Raw genomic sequence first — 20,833 nt, 5'->3', positions numbered from 1 at the left:
TGTACATCTAAAGCTGGAGAACGCCAGCTGCCTTCAAATAGGATGAAATAGGTTTCTTTTTATTTTAAGAGCAACAAAATTTGGATCAAGGAAAAAAAAAACAACAGTGCAGCATTTTTTCCCTTTAAATACAGCGATTATCAGGCTGATTTTCTGACAGAAACTCCTGAGAATAAATCAGTGACACTGGCAGGTACTTTATTATCCTGTATTAATCCAATTATATTATCCAAATATACACAAAGAAACTTTATAAATAATTTTGACTGCCTGCCATATATATGCCATTTAATTTACTGAAACAGTTCCAAATCTCATCTAGTACAACTATCCCATCATTTTCAAATCAATAAAAAAGTCCTTCTTATACTGCTGAAACCATTTGATCCATTTTACCTTAAATTAACACAGTATTTACAAGCTGTTGTATCATGGTTGTCCATAGCATTCACCAAGCTGTCCAAATTTTTTGAAGTATCTTCCCAGTTCAGGACAGAAAGATGCTGCCAGAATAAAACCAGCTGATTCCAGTGAGGAATTAAGGCCTTTCCGACATCAAGTATCAAACTTTTACTCCTTACTCTTCCCTCCCTTCTTCCTGCAGTATAACCCAGGTCTCAGTTTTACTGAGAGAAATTAATGAAGAGCTCCTGTAGTCTTTCTGTCTACAGGTAAGAGCATGTTTAAGGAATTAAGCCATGCCGGGTAAACTAAAAACAAAGGAAAGGCACAAACATGAGATGGCTTAAAACTATCTGGCTCTACCACAGCAGAGAATTAAGAGCATCAAAAACATAGAAGGAAAAAGATTGATATAAGAAAATAGAGAAACCCTACCAGAAACAGCAGAGAAAAGGAAAAGAGCAGCTCAGCAAAACAGGCTCAGCCTGTTCCAGGGACTGATCAGATGAGCACTTTTCCACTTTACTGATGACTGGCCTGGCAGAGCACTGTGCTATGGGTGGAGAGCATATTCATGTTTAATCCAAGACTGTGTTTTCCTACTTAATTACTGCGCATTATGAACAAGAACTATTCTTCACTCACAAATTAGATATCATCCTGCTCTCAAGCATCCACAGCTAGTGGAAGATACAAGAAATCATCAGATTTTTTGCACCATTAGGTATCTCCTACCACTGTAAAGTGAGGGAATAAAGCAAAGGAAGTTTCAAGCTTGATTCTTGGCTCTCCTGTCTACATCTAATTTAGCTAACTGTTTTTCTTTCTGTAAGAGGCTGGCAGAGTTCCCACACACTCTGGAGTCCTACCTTCCAGTTTAAGCTATGAGGTTAAAGCAGAGCTCCAGATGTTTTCCTCTTCAAGAAGAAAGTGAGAGTCAGCACCAAAAATCCCTGCCTCAGTGCTAACCTTGAGCTCAGGGCAGAGGCAGACCAGCAGGAACAATTCCAACAAGGCCTTCTGAAGGAAGATGAAGTGGTGACAGCACAGTATATGGCAGCTGTGTGTTAGTCACTAGGCCAAGAAACCAGCTGTCCTAACACCTGGTTCTTTTAACCAGAATAAACCACTTGCTATTTAGCCCTTGCCTGAAAAAGAATTTAAAGGATTAAATAAAGAATTAACAGGTTTTTTAACCATAAGAATCTCCAAAGCAACAGAGGAAGAACGTAAGCATCAAGGCATTGTTAATGTGCAAGTGAACTGCTGCATTTAACTTGCTCAACAGAAAGTGGTGTAAAGAGGAAAGCAGAGTCAAAAAGAAATGCATCTTCTAGCATCCCAGAGAATAAGCACTGGTTCCATTTGCTCTTTTGGAAATTGTCAGAAACTGTATTCTAGTAAACCAGCCACAAAAATTACTACAGTGACCCTGGAATAAAGTGTTCTTCATTAAAGCTCTAATGTTACAGTAACTATGAATTACAATTCCTTGAACACTGAAGTGTGGCCATAATTCTACAAAGAATAATATTTTCAACCTTATTTTTAAGACCACATTCCGTGTATCTTCAAGCTTTATGAAAAGCACAAGTATTTCAGAATATCTGGATAAGCATTCTCCATTTTTCTTCTTCATATAGGTGTTTACTATTTTATTTTATACCCATTTTATCTTCCAGGTCTAATAACTCTGAAATGCAATGTTGAAAATAGTTGCCTATAATTATTATGGAATAAGTTCACTCTAAAGCACGACGTGTGAACACCCAAAACATCCTTCACAAGAAAACAAACCACCAAAAAATGTAACTCTTCCCCATGAGTGATGCTAATTTCTATATATATCCCTTCTCTTGCAAGTTGTGCATCACTAAGATGAGACACATTAGTCTATTCCATCTTAGTGGAATTTTGCTCATTCAACTGAAGAGTATTTCAGCCAACTTTCATGATACTACTGTATTAACTGGGCTAGAGCTTATAGACAACTAAGAACTGATACATGAGTACACTGTTTTCCTGATCCATAAATCAAGATTAACTACAAGGTCAACATAAAACTTCTCCTTAAAAGACTAGGTGGGTAGGAAAGTTCCATAGTACTGTAAAGACATTTCTTCTATACAATGTCTGAAGCAACAATGATGGATTCTGAAAGACAGAAGACAGGAGAAGGAGAAAACTGGAAAGGAAGCAAAGCAAAAGATGTTCAGAGGACCCCAGAAACAACTCTTCTCTCCTTGAAAAAGGCCACTACAAATAGAAAAAAACTGCAGAGATCACAAAAAAGCTCAGTCCCTTTCTATCAGCATGAGCCTATGCACCTCATACAAAAGCACTCTCCATTCATTGTGACTCCACTGGCGACCTCTGTTTTCTTTAAAGTACTACAACTACTTCAAGTAATTTCCATGGTAACTGCACACAGTTTCTAATTTTAATAGGTAAACCAAATTCTTACCTGAGTGAAATAATACATATTTTAGCTCCTTATGCAAACATAATTCACTAGAAGCTAAAATGAACAAAGATATTCAAGTGCAGTTATGCCTGAAAAAGAATAGAAGGTAATTTTCCAGTTTTACAGCTGCTTTCAGAATTCTGCCTGAAGGATTACACTTGGCAATTACTCAGATGCAAAATATTACTTCTATTCCATAGATTTTGAACATGAACTATTAAATCTGTTAGATCAATAGCCATTCCTCCCATGTACACTTAAGAAATTAATAACAACTATAACATTTTCATAGTGAAACATTTCCATTTCAGGTAAAGGATTAGACAACAAATATATTCAACTTTTAAAACTGCATCACAGCCGTTACATACAATATAAGCCATAAAGTTACATAATAAAGATTAGATTACGAATTTCACCAAAATGGCAATTTTAAATAATGTACCACTGAGCCTACCTAAAAATAAAATGGTACAATAGATGTTCTTCAGTGCCTAGATATATCTCCCCCCCCCAATTTTTTTTCAAATGTAGCTAGTAAATCAGTTTCATAGTTTGTTTTTGAACAGCTTTAACACTCGTCATTCACAGTACAAAATGAGAAAAAGTATCAAGTAATTTCAAACAGTGTAGATAGAGAAGATCTATCTGGAAATCAGTTAACTAAAAAAAAAATTATAAATTGAGTCCTCCAAAAACTCAACAGGTTGCTCAAGAACGGTTCTAGAACAGTACTTTAAATGGGCTGTCCAGCAAAGTGGGTGAGTTATCATCCTGAACTTACTTAAAAGACTCACATGGATGTAGCACTTGCATGGTGGGCTTGGCAGTGCCGGGGCAATGGCTGGACTCTATCCAAGAGGTCTTTTTCAACCTAAATGACTCTGTGATTCTACTTCCTCTTACATGCCACAGAGTCCATAAAAAAATGTATCATAGAATCATCCCAAAACACACATCACATTTTTAACTGAGGTCCTGTATTTGCCAAAGTTAATACAGGAAATGTATTAGCTTTGGGCAGAAAACCTGAGCAGACAGTTTACGTTCCCCGCATTGCTTTACACAATTTCCCTTAGCCTATGATATGGAGGATTCTACAGCAATAACTTTTGAAAGAAATCTGTACTACATGAGCTTACAGGACAGAATAAAATGTTCAGTCAACTCCCCAGTTGCTAAATGCCTTTATAGATTAATTTTAGACACAAACTAATATTGTATCTAATATGCACCTTTTGAGAATTCCAACTTAGAAACTGTTCCTTAATTCAAGAAGCCCAAAAAATGTTGTTAAAACATTGCAGAAAAAAGTATTCTAAATATGCTGCTGACCTCAAGCATTATTATATTTACTTCCAGACACCTATGGGGGAAACCACTTAGGTGCCAGATGTGATGGTGCCAACACATGCCCACGTGCCAGAGGACAGTAAAGAGCCTTGAGTTATCTACCCAGAAATCAGGTGATGCATAGATGGTGCAGACACTGCATAGGTAACTACAAAGTTTCCATAATACAAAGAGTAAAAAAGGATTAGGAAGTCTAAAATATAAATTTTCTAGCAGTGAACAGTAGCTTCTGTAAAAAAGATGCATGGCACACTCTTCTGTGTAAATTATCTGCGAGTACAGTGAACCCCTTTTACTTTACTATAATTCAATACTCGTGAACATGTCTGACAACTGCTGATGATACGAGGAACATTCTCTTACTACTAATCTGCATTATGTCAATCCACACCAAGAGAATAAAAGACATTTATAGTCTCTAGTTTCACCCAAGAGTGAACTATTTCAATTTCGTTCATTTTCACTCCAAAGAAATAATATAGATTTGCTATATTGAAACAATTTGTTTCCCTTTCATTTACACACTTACCTACGAAGGCAAGATGAAATATGACACAGGAAGTAATCTCTCTTTACAGCTGTTACATGTGCTTTATAATTTACTACAAGCTGGAACCATCAGCAATAATGTCTTCTAGCCCTTCACCCTATTTTGATGTATCGAAGTTTTAAAATCAGTTTTCATCTAAATATACATTAAATCATTCCCTTAAAAAAGAAGTGATGAAATAATATTGAATGGGAAGAGTGTCTATGCATATATATACAATGTTTCACACAGATTTAGTTTTCCTAGCTATTAAGTCAAAATCAAGAATTCTCTTGTTAAAAAAAAAATTAAACATTAACATTATCAAAACGGGAAAAAAAAAGTCTGGCTACCAATACTACAATAAAAATAATAATAACAAGTCTAAAAAGCTAAGCTCAATAGAAATTAGAAGAAAATCTAACAGATAAAAAAACTTAGTACTATGCACTGAGGGAACACAACTGCTATACAAGAACACCCTAAGGCACATTGATTGTATGCGTCAATACTATGTACTCATAATTTACTCTTAATTTTTTCTAATGTCCAAGTATGTGACACTTAAACCCATAGTTTCTAGTCTAAAAAGCTTGTTACTAAAACAGTAAGGCATTACCCTTTTCAGCTATTGCTTTCTTAACTAAAGTTATTTTTAAACTCTATTATCCAAATTTTGGTGGTATAAAAAGAGCAGAGGTGCCTGATCAGTTAATGGGAAAATGAATATGTCATCTTAGATCATATGGAAAACTAGTATAAAATACTCCACTACAAATCTTATACATCTGAAGAATCAACTTTAAGGTAAACTGCAGAACAACTGAAAAAGCTCTCATTTCAAGTTCTCATAGGAGGATGTGAAAGAAAAAAAAATTTTGACTTCAGAATGTCTCACTAATTTTCAAGACAATAGTTCTAGTCATTAACTTAAAAAAGAAGATTCTTATGCTCTCCCTCAAAATAGATATTGTATAACTTAAAAAAAATTTCCTGGATAGGCCTAGAGGAAAAATTTTGGAGAAAATAAACAAACCCCAAAAAAGAAACCAAACCAACTAACCCATCTCCCTCCATTTGATTTTAGCTTCTAAAGTATATAAGGGAATTAATCTTTGCAAACAGTTACTTACATAACTGTGTGAAACCCAAAAACATTTTCATTTGCGAAGTACTGTCAAATATCAAGAACGGAAGTAGTGAAATGTTTACTCTTGTTTCTAAGTAGCCTGGGAGCTAATAAGCCTAAATTCTTGTTAGCGCAGCCTCTAAGTCTGCAGATGAAAGCAAACTTCTTTGGGTAGTCAAGTAGCAGGGTGGGGTCACTGAAATACTGCACATCTCTGGGAAGGGTGCTGAGAACAAAACAGTGCTGCTCTGTTACAGCTTGCTGCACCCAAATCTCAAACGCTCACATACAGCTCTGGTCTCCACACCTCAAGGAGTACATACCAGAGTCACATAAGGTACAGCCAACACCACCTAAAATCATAAAAGCAACTGAATAGATGGAACCAGAGTAGTGGTTGGAGGGTCAACACTTGACATTCAAAAAGGCTTAGTAAGAGTCAAACAAGTGAATGCAATGTTTTCATTCACCAAATCCTACAATACTGGAATTAGAAGAAACAAAGTAGCAAAAGAATTGTCTAAAGGGATAAAACTACTTTTTTTTGTGCAGTGACTAATGAGCTTCTGGAAAGCGCGGCCACTACAATCTGCAAGCAGTTGATAGCATCCCAGTCAGAGATAAATGAATGGCCAAGCTATGTCTGAATATGTATTAGCAGGATCAGAGGAGTACGAGGATGTCTGCGCTCACAGCCTCTCCCCGACCAGCCCCTCCTGCACTCGAGGTCAGAGAATGCACACACAGCAAGGTGCCTGCTGACCTGACTCAACAGGGCACTTACACTGCTAATGAAAATGCAGCTTGATTAGCCAAACTTTGCAATTAACAGAGACGGTAATTTAATTAACAGAATACAGATTTAGAGATCAATACTTAATTCACCTTCCATAACAGCTGTTATTCCCCAATACGAACGAGAACAGGATGAAGAAAAGTAATGAAACTACTACTTTATTGACCACTAAAGATGTTACTTGCAGTATCTAAAATTTCCAAGATCTTTATTAGATCTGCAGCGAACTATAGAACAATTTATCCCAATCTTACAAATAAAAAACAAGCTTGAAAGTAAAGTTGCTTTGTGGTAGAAATCAAAACTCAAAGGCAGAATCTGGTGTTTTAGAAAAAACATTTTTTCTTTCTTTTAGTAGACATCACAAATAATAACTGCTCCCAGTACAGTAGCAGCCTAAAAATCATAAATCCCATGTGGTTTTCCTACCATAAAAAAACCTCTCTTAAAAACACTTTTCACTTCCAGAGTTTTTCCCAAACATTGTATTTTTTTCTGAGTAATATATCTCTTCCATTGTTTTCTTTCCTTCAATCACTTCTGCCAGTTGAAGAGACTTACACACGTGTTCATGTCTTATTTTCTACAAATTTGATTCTATACAGCACATAATTTGTTCAGTTTGATTTTTCGTTTTCAATTGTCTGTATCCTTTTTTTCATATTAAAGAGTAAATATTCCTTTTAAAAACTATTTAAAGCTGCATCAAATGGAACCATCAGCCCCATCCTTCCAATTGCAACTGAGATGAGAAAGAGCAAACACAGGCCAAGCCCAAGAAACTTCACTTCAAAACAAGTTCCATGAGCTTCTTTTGCAGAGAAAAAGGACACTGAAGAGTATGTTACTTTAGGGCTTTTCTACTCATACTCTTACCTTTCTGCTGCACAGAAGATAACTTGAGGTTTGTGAACAAAGAATCAAGTTTAACCACAAATGAATTTGTTCTACTGTAAAATTGTTATCACCCAAATTATTCCACAGCTAAGATTGGCCTAATGTTGGCTGACAGATGACTTTATAAACTTAGACACTGAGAAGTAAATCCACAGAAGGGCATTGCTTGGTTCATGCAAACAATCTGAGTATTCATAACGTGCAGTTTTAAGTGTGGTACAGCATTTCATACACACATGGGACAACCATGCCCCTTATCAGCTAAGAAATGGGAAACAGAGAAAAGCTTCACACAGTGGCATCAAACAACTTCAACAGATGGCCATCACAGATCAATGAAGAAAAATAAATCACAATTCTTACAAATTTGCCAAAACATAATTTCCTCTTGGAAAAGCCTGTCTTTGTAAACATGTATGGCAAGTTTTCAGTTAATTCCATCTCTTGGAGGGCAACAGAAATCACAGAAGAGAGTTTAAAAAAAATAAGTGCTCAAGATGCCTTTTAAACACACACGTCTTATGCAGCATTAACTTTAAAATAGAGCTTGCTGTAGAATTATCATCAACAATTTGATAATTCAGCATTTAGGTGTATCTTTATGCATCACTGTCAAGCTGAATAATTACTGATAATTTTCACTTACATCAGATCTCATTTATGAGGTGAAACATTGAAAACAGAACTCAAGACAATTTAGAGTTTAAGAAACTCAAAATGAATACCTCAAAATTCAGACTAAATAAATTCTAACCACACTACAAAAAACCTACTTATTATTATGTCAAGCCTGAGAAATATGTAATCTAGGTCTCTTAAAAAGTTAATTGTTTCTTCCAAACCATAAAGCAAAAAGAAAATAATATATTACACTTTTTTTATAATTCACATTCAACAAACTGGATTGGCAGGCTCTCCCCTATTTCTCAGGTATTTCTATACAAGGTATATTGACCCTCCACAGACACTTTTTCAGACAAATACTCATTTTCAGCTGATAAGTTGTCTGGCAGGTTGTCATCAACAGCTTAAATGCACACTAGCTTATTTACTTTTCCTCAAAGTTGAGTTGGGCTCTTTAGGTTAAGATAATTGAAATTGCTACGACAGACAAGAGAAGGAATCTGAGAAGAAAAAACTGCTTTGATAAAGTTCTTGATGAAAAATATTATTGATTATTCCTGTAGAGAAATGAGCTTTTGTATCACTAGAAGCACATTTGGAGCTGAATTTAGAAATGTAAGCTTAAGATCAAAAGTATACATAACCTGAAATGAAGAAAAAGATCTTTTAAATCAATAAACACTCCAACCCACATGAGGCAATAGCTTTCTTGATCCTGTGTAGATGATCTACATTGTTTGAAAAAATCTCAGACTATCACCTTTTCCCAGGAACAGAAAAAACACCAGAATGAAAACCTACTGGCAGAGAAAAAAGGATGTTTAAACACTGATAAGAGACAAAAACAAGCAGCAACTATTCACTAAAATGGAGACTACATGAAACCATTTCCTCCTATTTCACAGTTAAAAGGCAAAGTATTGGAAACATGCCAATAAAGGTTTCTAAATATGATCACATCTTACAAGAAAGAACAATGAGCTCTACTCCCCAGCCCCAAAACAAAAAAGAAAACTGCCTGCAATGAAAATTGATTTTTGAAAATAATGCCAGTGAAAAGCCTCAAAGCTTTAGAGTAACATTTCAAAATTGCTTTTACTATTTATCACTATGCTTCTGTAACACAAATCAAGATAATTTTTACTTATTTCTGGAAATTACATTATGCTGTATTACTTAAAGTATTGCATTCAGGAAAAGATTTTAAAATTTCAGTTATCCAGAAATAAAGAAAAGCTAATTTGAATTATGCAACAACGTTGGGATTTCTTCGTAAATTCACAAACACCAGCATATCTGCACAGTTAGAAATAAAATATTTACACAAGAGTCAATGCTTCCCAAAGAACAGTACAAAAATAACTAATCAATATGTTGCCTGAACTACTATTTGTAGTTCTCAGATGCAGTAACTAAGGTAAAGATGGTTTCAGTTACCCAAGTTTAATTACTCCGTTTGCAAGAAGTCCTTTTATAAGGATACTAAAGACTTAACTGAGGAAAAAATTTTCACACACTTTTCAGACTGACAGAAAGCCTTACCAAGCTCTTGCCAGCAGCTTAGTCTATGTTTTCTAGTTAGGCCAGCGATGCAGTAGGGCTTCATTTTGAGTTAAAACAATGCTCAAAAGCTTCTTTTGCATGTCTCCATGCTTCTTCTGAACACCACCATTCCCTACTGGGACGCAACACATAAAAAAACACTCCCAGAGCTAAATTAAATCTGCAGACACTGCTTTCCCCTCGGTTTATTTCAAGTATGTTGGACAATATGTCACTGCATGTTCCTCAAGAATTGACTCCTCATTTGTTTCAACATCTTAAATCTAACTGTACTTGGAATATCTTTTGGCAAGTTACTATCCACTAAGATTCCACCAAGCTCAGGAAAACTGCAAAATGGCTATCCATAATAAATAACGTTGTCAGAGACCAACTGGTAATGTTGAAAATAAGACATTGCTGCTTAATCAGTAGCTAATTTCAGTGATTCTTCAAAAGACAGAGAAAAATAAAATTACTTTTAGTAACAGTAAAATTACCACAATTACCTGAGGCTGCCTGATTAAGACCAGAATCAAAGAAAAACGTTTTGTCTAGCCTACACCTGAAAATCACATCTGCTCCCGTATCATTACAAGCAAAATAACTGCACAACTACTAACGTGTCTGAGTTCAGAACTACCTTAGTACTGAAAAATTTACACTTCTTGTATTTTTTCAATGTTCAGAAGACAAGTCTACAATTTAATTTGTCTTCACTCAGGCAGAGGATTACAAATAGTGTAATCATTAGCAGCAAAGACTGTTGAAGCACTAAACAAAAAACCCACCCAGTATCATCAATGCTTAATAAAAGGAAAGGCAAGTAATATTTTCTGCACCAATAAATACCTCTAAAATACAAATACACCTTCCAAAGTAAAAATAATTGTAATGCCACACTTTCTATAGCAGCCAAGTGCTTTAAGGGAAACACAGAGCCCTTACACCACTATTAATTCAACACACTAGTACTAGAAAACCTCACGATTTTTCAGTTTGAAGCAGATTTAAAAAACAGGAAAAACAATATGCTTAAATAATTTCCCACATTTACAGCATGCTTCTACAGGCATATCTACCAGTTCTCTTAATAGAAACATACTTCAGGACCAATTGTTTATGCAGAAATAATTTATATTTTCTTTTGGTAAATCACATTATTGTCATCAAAAAAAGAGCTAAGGCAGTAATAACAAATACAGACCAAAAATTGATCTCTTTACCATTTCAATATATTTTTGAATGTTTGTATTACTGACAAAATAGCATTGATTTCAGATTATAAATTAGTCTGGTCAGGGAAATATCTCCCCAATCAAAACACAGAATCATCCAATGTCAGACTAAAGATGGAAAATTAATTGAAGGTTTCCTTTTGATTTTATGTACTAACTCTGTACTTGCTCCCTCTATAGCATGAAGAGCAAACCAGAATGATTTTGTAAATCTGGGAAGTTTAACACACAAAAAAAGCACACAGTAGGAAGAATACTTTCATCAAAGGAGTGCAAACAGAAAGAAATTAAGTCTTATAAACTTTCACTGTAGTGACACCTTGTGGCTACATCAGCCTTATAATGAAAACTCAAAATTTTTCATTTTCTTGTAATTCTTTTAATGCAGTTCTTCAAATATTGTGGTTGAGGATGAAGTAAAAAGATGAAGTCACAAAACAAAAACAAAAGGATGAAAAAAGTGGGCAGGGTAAAACAGAAAACAGCTTTACCTGCTCAAAGACCTTTAGCAGTTTTAACATTCACTGCTACAAGAGGAAGATGGAATAACTATGAACCTGACACTTGTTCCTAACTTCCACAGGAACCTGACTGCATGAACATTTTCTGTGTCCTATCTTCCCTCTAAAGAGGTTTCAGCTTCACATGAAAGTTGATACGAAAGTGTAAACAAAGAAAACAGGACCAAAAGAAATTCTAACAAAATGCACTACTATATTGAAAAAAAAAGGGCGAGGGGGAAAACTACTCTGTATTCACACTCTCTTACTTGCTTTTTCTGCATAGTATACAACTGTTCAATTTTCAAAGATGGTAGAATGATGTATTCTAGAAGGATTTAAAGCAAAAATTTGAAGTCTAAAGTAATTATGTCAATAAAACCCCCATATGTTTTACTCCGTATTTTCTTTTACTAAAACCCCTCTAAATAGAGCAACACCCTCTTACTTGCTACACTAAGCTTTGACACTGAACAAGTAATCTTTGTACAAAACAGCTTGTTTATCTAAATCAGGAATTACATCCTACAAATAATAGACACGATCTAATGTGTGTGAGAAAGCACAAATCTCCTCTTATTTTTATTTTAGAATTTCAGTCTTCAGTTATTGCTCTTCCTATTGCTCTTTCACCTATTTCAATTACTCTGAATGTATTAAGACAGACTGGAGCATGTAAGCAACAGGAAGAAGCCAGGAGAGTAAATAGTCTTATCACATTTCTTGACTTTGCCTAATCAGTTTGGATGGTTTGATATGTGCTTTGCCAAATACAAATTATCTTTCATGGGAAGTACAACAATGACCCTAACTCCAACACTACTGTAAATATTCCATAACACTCCATATATCAAAAATTCACATCATGGTAAAGACTATGACACACATGACAAAACGATTCATTAAGGAGGCTGAATTGGTCTTAATTCACTGCCATACAAATTATTTATTTAACAACTAATGGCCAGAAGGTAGCATTTTTTCATTCAGCTTCTGTGAAAAATGCATTGATTGTAGAATTGCATGTGGATAGATTTGCTTAAGAGGAAAGTAACAGTTTTTCAAAGAGACAAACAAAAACCCCAACTTGTATACATGCAAATAAAAGACACTCTCCATCAATTTTTTATGCCCATGGAAATGTATGAGTAGCTTCTTAAAACTTAGATGAACATATCAGTTCAGATGTTGACAGCTCTCACCTTTTACAACTAATATTTATGTGAAAAGTAACTCAAAAAAGCAACTAATCCTGCCTAATGTAGCAGGGCTCATATCCTGTTTATAATTTACGTTTGAACAATTGCTCTAGTGTATCAGACAACTGGCTGTCCTTCAACAGCCTGTACAGAATCTGGCATGTTCTACTCCTTCACTTTGGAAAAAGGCATGCAAATAAAAAACTCCAGCCAATAATTCTACACTTCTTTGTTGTGCCTCAAAATGACATCTTACACAGATGCTTTGACCTCACAAAACACTTTGAGCTATATAAAATATTTTTTTAATAAAAAAAAACAAAAAACCCAAACCACCGCCTAACTGAAGGCCTTCCTGGAAAGGCATTCAGTCCATGATTTTCTACTAAAAATGTATCAAAACTTTAAAAAAATTGCAGCATGGCTCCCTAAGTGGTTGCTTCCAAAAATATTATCTGCATTAGTAAGACAAAAAGAGTAAAATGTCAAAACTAATGTCAAGAAGACAGAACATAACATGATGCTTCCCTTCCTCTGTACTGTTATCCATTAACAGGAAAATTTTGCCACTGGAACTTGAGACACTAAAAAACAAGACTGTACAACAGAAGCAGCATTGAGCAAAACACAGCATACAAACTTAAAACATATCTTCCCCTTGGTAAGTATGTACAACATGCCTGTGAAACCATATCAAATAAGAAAGGAATACATTCTGACAATTTCATATTCATTCATATCAATTTCATATTCATTCATATGACTGCTGCTCACAAGACTGGAGAACACCTTTTTTAGGTAACAAGAAAATGCTATGTATATTAGGATTTCTGTTTTGTGTACATTAGTATACTGGAAATAACTAAACTAACTTAAGTAAACAGAACTACTTTAAATACATTATCACAAAACACTGAAATTGGAGACAAGAGAAAAGTTTAATAGCCCTTGCTTACTTCTTTCTCAAGAGATTATTGATTAAAAGACAGATAAGTAAGTCTCTAATACCAATATCTAGGTGTACATAGCCTCCCCTGCTCAAAGCCTCTCTCCTGGAGGGAATTTGATCAAAATTCCTGATCAAAGGAGACTCAACCTTCAAGTAATACCTAACTATTTATATCAATATAATTAAACAAAAAGCTCTTAATGCAGAACTCCTCAATGTAGGCTTCAATTCTCTTACGCAAATAAAGATGACAGAAAACCTTATCTAAACTTTATTTAATCATTATGGTGACTCAGCTGATAATTCATATTTTGTCTTAACAATACTGCTCCTTAACAATAAGTGCTCATAAACTTAGGTTGCTGCATGATTTTCTCTTTAGGTCTTCCACTTGCTCTTCCAATAAGCTGCACCTCCAAGAAATTCCCTAGTGTTTTGTGGTTATGATAATGAGGAACAGAGATTTACAGAAAAGAATAGGATCTCTTTGTCAAAAAGAAAGCACCTCTCTCCATGGAGATTCCAAGAGTTGTGTGCCAATTAAAAAGTTTATGTCTACAGAGAAATTATTACAATACAGGTCATTTCCTCTCAGGGTGTATGACCCAACACCTAATGATGACAGCATCTTTGGTATCTTCAGGTTGTATCCTCCCTACCAATTAGCTCAATTCAGTTTTTGAATAAGACTACATCAATGTGATTATCTGCTTCTTGCAGAATTCCCAAGACCTACAGTTAAAAAATATTTACAGCTTAAAAAACATCACTTTAACAACACTTAAACCCATCTATTAATTTTCACAGAATGGCAGAATCTCAGATATATGTTGACGTAGAAGGGACCCACAAGGATCACCAAAGTCCTGTCCTGGCCCTGCACAGCACCATCCTCAAAGCCACATCATGTGCCTTAGAGCACTGTCCAAACGCTTCTTGAACTCTGTCAGGCTGGTGCTGTGACCACTTACTTCCCTGGGGAGCCTGTTCCAGTGCCCAGGCACTCTCTGGGTGAAGAACCTTTTTCTAATATCCAACCTAACCCTCCCCTGACACAACTCCAAGTCATTCCCTCAGGTCCTGTCACTGGCCACACAGAGAAGAGATCAGTGCCTGCCCCTCCTCTTCCCCTCACAAGGAAGGTGTAACTGCAATGGAGTCTCCCCTTCTCCAGGCTGAACAGACCAAGTGAGCTTGGCTGCTCCTCATACGGCTTCCCCATAAGGCCCTTCACCATCTTTGCTGCCCTCCTTAGGATCCTCTAATAGTTTAATATCCTTCCTATATTGTGGCACTCAAAACAGCACATTGGAGGCATTCCACAAAGTTCCTTAGGGAGAAAGAGGAAAGTTAGGACTTTCACAACCATTTAAAAGAGTGAATCAGTAGAAAATACATAAAAATACATTTTCAAGTTCTATAGTAAGTATGTAAGTACATTATAAACATTTAGGCAGTCATGGAATGTTTACTACTGAGTAAAAAAACCCAGCATCAGCTGCAAAAAAGGTAGGTATGACCCAAAAAAAAAAAAAGAAAAGGAAGGAGAAGGAGATAGGTATATATGGAAAATCCAGTTTTCAAACTGGATGCCTGCATTGTATGAACTATATTAATATTAGAAAATAATACAAATACAAATATTAGAAAATAATACAAACAAAATACCACAAACTATTATAAAACTATATAAACTAAGATAAACTATTTCTTTGGCATAGCTGATAAAAGTTGATATAACACATTTTCAGAAGTACATAATGAAGTAGCAAAATCCAGCAACTTATTCTGGTGCCTACATTCTTTAATGCCAGCCACAGTAAATTACACTGATGAACTAACCTGCAAACACGGGCAGGAAAATAGAGGTTCTGCCAGGACCGACAGAGGTATTTGGAGTGATCGATAACCCGAATCCAGTCCAACTCATCCATGGACACCTCAATGTAGTAGGAATAAGACCTATGGATTGCCAAAAAACACTGGTTAAAATACAAGTTGAAAAATTTTAGGTATTAAATTTTACACTGAATTCTGGATTTTCAGTTGTGTTGAAAAGAAAACTTCTTAATCAGATCCCTATTTTCAACCTAGCTTTGAAAAGAAATTCTCACAGTTAAGATGTATTCTCAGAATGATTTAAAACATCCACACACTCACAATCTACAGTCATTAGATGAGACTACTGTGCCTCAAAAAATGAAATGAAGACTTTTGACTCCGTCATAAAAATTATCATTTGTATTCCTTCTTTATAGAATAAAAGTAAATCACCACCAGTGATACGGTACTACTTCTACTGCCAAATCAATAAAGAAAAAATGAAAAACAATTACTAGATCAAAAATGCAAATCCAAACTGCTCACTTGAAAAAGCAAATTTACTTTATGACCATTTTCACTTTATGACCATTTCACAACTGAAGTTGTTCTTCACTCCTGACCCTTTCAGTTTTTTATGATCCATCACTGAGCCTGTCATTACTTCCTTACACACTCTGAAATTAACTCCTGAAAAATAAAAAAGCCACTGACAGAATCTGTGTCTTCCTCTTGCTTATCAGTTATGTTTACTTTACAGTTCGCTTTAAAGAAAGCAAACCCAAACTAGAATGTAAATGTTACAGCTAATTCCCTAATATATCCATGACTGTTGTGCTTAGAATAAAGTAGAAATTTCACTTATGGAACTGCACTGAATATCTGTTTCAGAGTATTTTCCTTCTCCTAAGGAACTAGTCTGCAAGATTCACAGGCATTTCAACAGCACCATGTCAGCACTTAAGAGCCTTTCAGACTGATTTGTACAGAGGAATTGCTCCTACACAAGCATTTCTTATTAAACATTAATGCCTGTGTTAGTATTTCTAATCTTCCTGATGACTTAAAAGAGTATGTACTGAAAACGGTATTTTTAAAAAATCCTTAAAATCTTAGGTAGTTGTTAATGCCTTGGAAAGGTAAGGCTGAGTCTTTATAAGTCAACTGCATAACCAGCTTTCAAATTCACACCAATCAGATGTGTAATACTCACAACCCACATAAATACAATGTGTTTCAGCAACATTATTATTACTAACATATGTGTACTTGACCAAACTAGGCAGCAAAGTTTTAGAGTTTGAGTTGTTTGTATACAAAAGTTACTGACCTCTCTGCCTTGAGAATTTAGAGGTTCTCATCATTGCTAACATACATTTGTAACCAATACACAATATGCTACTTTTTGGTTTCTGAAGATACCAAACAAAGAAATATTACCTCAAAAATACAGTCCCATTATCATACACAACAGTATGCCTTTAATTTTTTTAATGCTGGGTAACATCTTATTTGCAGAGACAGTTTGGATAGCCTCCCCTTAGCACTTTTACAGCTAAGGTTCAGCTGTTAACACCTCTGAACTACAGGTGTGAAACACCTGTTAGCTTCCATTTAGTCTGTTAAGTATATCCAATAGATCAGAGTTTCACACAGACAGTCAAAATTAACAGAGTAGCTTAAAAAATTGTTCAACAAGAAGCAATCATGCTGTACAGGTCTGTTCATGTCTGTACAGGTGTTAAAACACCTCCTTAGAAGACATTAGTCATGTATCCCAGGAGAAAGATGCAGTTTAGTGTCCAGCAATTGTTAGACAAAGACAGTAGAAAGGAAAACATCTCTACAAAAAGTAAGGATAATCTCAGAGTAAGAGAGACATGGACATGTCTGGGCAATCCCATATCCTTAAGATCTTGGCTGGCAAATTTCTGCACACCTCTATGGCCAAATTCTTCCCAAGTTCAACTACTCCAGTGTAAATTGTTTCCCTAATATTTAATATGAATTTATCTTCTTGCTTGTGTCCACTGCTCTTTGCACTCTCAGCACACATCTGCAAGAGAACTCTGTCCCTGTATTCTCTATATTCTTCCACTGAACAGGTGAGGAGAGCAACAAATTCTCCCTTCTAAGCCTGTTCATCTTAAAACAGCAGGTTCTCATGTGCTCAAGCCTTCATCTTGGTGTCCTGCTGAACTCACTAAAGGAAGTCAGTATCTTATACTGAGGAGCCCACAAATAGATAAAGTACTCCAAAAGCCTCCATTTCCGTTTAACTTCTACAGTTGAGTTACTGGAGGGGAAAAAAGCTTGACAATTCATAGAACAGAGAATCACAGAATATTCTGAGTGAGAAAGGAACCCCTAGGATGATCAAAGTCCAACTCCTGGCCTTACACAGGACAGACAGTGCTAATTCTAGTACTATACCTGTTGGGAAGCAAAAGAAAGCCCAATAGCAAACTTTCCACAGAAATCAGGATGATTAAAAAAAAAATTAAAAATAGCAAGACACAGAAACTAGATCTTAAACCTCTGAGCCCTCAGTATTTCATGAAGACAAAAATCTCTAGAGATCCACCTTGACAGATATTCTGCCAGCAATAATAGTTTGTTCTACAAATTTCAGATGAAGCACACAGGACACCAAGCAACAGATAACTTTGCAAGAAGTTGTCCCAAGGAGAACATTTTTTCCTTGAGTTTCACCAGCTGCAAATTTATGCCCTGTAGACAAGGGGCATTTTACCAGTTACATGAGTTCTCTAAAAATTGCTAGAGAACTCATTACTAATGTATCTCTAATACTGTTTCAGATTTTATACAGTTGGTTGATAATTGGTTCATAAATTTGGTTGATCTTCTGGCACAACTAGTATAATATTATATGAAGCGGTTCCTTATATATCAAAGATCCACTTATTGATCTTTACAAAAGAAACAGAAGTGAAACAAATTTCAGTTGAACTGAAGTAGAAAAGCATCCTTAAAGCAGTTACATAGCTAAAATTAATTACACTGGTTTTAAATTATTAGTAACTAACTCATATTTAAAAATTATTTAAATTTACAAAACACCTTACCCTAACTAAAACTTTTATACACGCTGGTCTAGAATAACATGGCTTAGCTAAAAAAGCAAAATGAAACTGTTCTACAATGACAAATTGAGTTTTTTTGGAAATAAAATTAATCCTTTATCACAAAGGTAATAAGGCATATAATAAATCTATATGTAAGCTTGTTTTATTGTTTTTAACAGCTTATGAGTACCTGCTGAGCTGTCTACTAAACTGTAAGATCTTTGTAATGGCAAGTTAAAAAATTAATATATTAAATTTCTCTGAGAAAAAGAACCCTGCAATTTTTCTACTTCAGCAGCCTCTCAATTGTTCAAATGAGCTTAATTTGAATTTTCATACATTCCATAATAACCTGAAGTAGCTCAGTAACAACTGGCTACGGCATGTATGACAATTCATATTTCAGCAGTCTAACCATGAAGTGGCTTCTAATAACTACTGTAGTCAGCTAGTAATTCACATTCTAAATAAATTTTACTATCTGTGAATTACAGAATCACAGAATCATTTAGGTTGGAAAAGACCTCTAAGATCAAGTCCAATTTTATTGTCAAAGTGTGCCATTGCTTTACAGTTTTGATATATTGAAAAAATTGGAACAAAAAAAAAAATTTAATGTTTGAAATGCAAATATGTAAAAACATTGAAATATTGTAAGGTAGTTTAACATCTCTAAATATGATGTGGTGTGTAGGTAACCAAAACTGCATTTAAAAATCAGGTTGTTCCCAAATAAACCTTGCAACTGTCAGCTCCAACACTACCATGCTATTTCCATAAAATATTTAAATTATAGTTTGCACTGCTACATTACTTTCCCTTTTTATATCACCTTGGTACCTACCGACTGTCTCTGTCCCAGAGCAGAATTCGTATGTGGTTGATTATTGAGGGCTGGCCTAGTTTAATCTCAATTCCGGAGCGGCAGTCGTCATTGATCGGGTGTCGAGAGAATCCATGATCCAGGTCATAGTTCTGAGTGTCTCCATCCAATAGAGCAGACTTCAGCTCCCCCTTTACAACTTGTGCTCCATACTTCATTGTTGCAATATTCTCCCCTGGTACTAAGAAGAAAAGGGAATAATTTCTTAAATTTCACACGCTCTCATACTGCAAATTAGATGTTCTGAATATTAACTCTATTAGGTCAGACCAAAGATTTATTGCTAGGATCCTTTCTTCGCCACAAACACATGGTCTAGGAAAAAAAAAAAGGAAAATAAAATAAAGAGGCATTAAAAATATTTCATTTCTTCAATTTTATTTGGTATCTTTTACATGCTTTATGGTAATAAAGCTGTGATAATTTACTATTATATAGCAGCTATATTCTCAGTCCCCTTCATGATTTTACAGAATTTTTACAGAATTCTCTTGCACCTGTTAACTGTTGTTTGCTTTTGATTTGGGTTTTATTGGTTGGGTTTTGGTTTTTTTTTCCTTAAATGGAAGAAATTTAAATGCACAAGATGTGTATCACATGTTCCAGATCCATCCTGATTTTGCAGAGTGGTGCATACAGCAGTAAAGTCATATACGCTCCTCTGACAGCTATACAAGCTTCCCTGCAAAGCTAAATGAGCTCAAGTGAAATAGGAAACTTTTGGCTACTTGGGCTTTGAACTCACATGGAAAGGCAAGCTTTTTTTATGCCACCATTCCACAGTAATAAGCCTGTGTCCTAGGAACAGCTTCCTTCAAGCTAACTGGGAATAATGATCCCTAACTTCAACTATAGAACAACATTCTGTAAACTAGCCTCTTCAAAAGACATTTTTAACAGCCTTGTTTGAGGAGAGATCCTAGAAAATATGATCTGAAAACTAAATGATGAAAAGTTACCCCAAACTTTTCAGGCAGGTTGACAACAGAAGTATGAATTTTAACAGGCTGAAAAAAATTTGATATCTAAAGAACAGAATTTGAAGTGGCAGTCAACATCTCCACCAATAGAAAAAGCTTCAAGATCCTGAATGAGTACTAAAACAACAAAGAAATTCCACTCTCAAAAAAGCTGTAATTAAGAGAATTTTATTGTGGAGATAAATATCCAGGAAAAGAAGCCAGAGAAGACCATTTGACTTATTCAAATGTATCTACTGCACTGTCAACAGAATGTCTCTTATAACAAGACTTTCACAATACCCTAATACTAAACTCATATGTTTAAATATTAATAACTATAACTTCTAAGGGAGAACAAAGAATATGCAACTCTAAGATAGCAGTAATTTTCAGGGCTCATCATGCATGACTGAGAATACAGTGCAGACTCTTAAAGAATGTTTAACTTTTTTCCTTTGC

The 20,833-nt window shown here is 35.1% G+C and overlaps 1 protein-coding gene across 5 annotated transcripts in view; it reads right to left on the bottom strand.

Moving 5' to 3' along the window:
* The window catches only part of BTBD9 (BTB domain containing 9), a 108,728-nt gene that overhangs the window by 77,315 nt on the left and 10,580 nt on the right, over positions 1–20,833 (bottom strand). For all 5 annotated transcript variants that reach the window (XM_064414562.1, XM_064414564.1, XM_064414563.1 and 2 more), the window contains exons 6-7: positions 19,374–19,593; positions 15,465–15,584 (exon numbers count right to left, since the gene is read on the bottom strand). In XM_064414562.1, the coding sequence (XP_064270632.1) occupies positions 15,465–15,584; positions 19,374–19,593 (340 nt within the window). The remainder of the gene's footprint in view (positions 1–15,464; positions 15,585–19,373; positions 19,594–20,833) is intronic.

The sequence above is a fragment of the Passer domesticus genome, chromosome 3 (genome assembly GCF_036417665.1).
Source record: "Passer domesticus isolate bPasDom1 chromosome 3, bPasDom1.hap1, whole genome shotgun sequence".
NCBI lineage: Eukaryota > Metazoa > Chordata > Aves > Passeriformes > Passeridae > Passer > Passer domesticus.
This window is presented reverse-complemented; position numbering and strand designations above follow the sequence as displayed.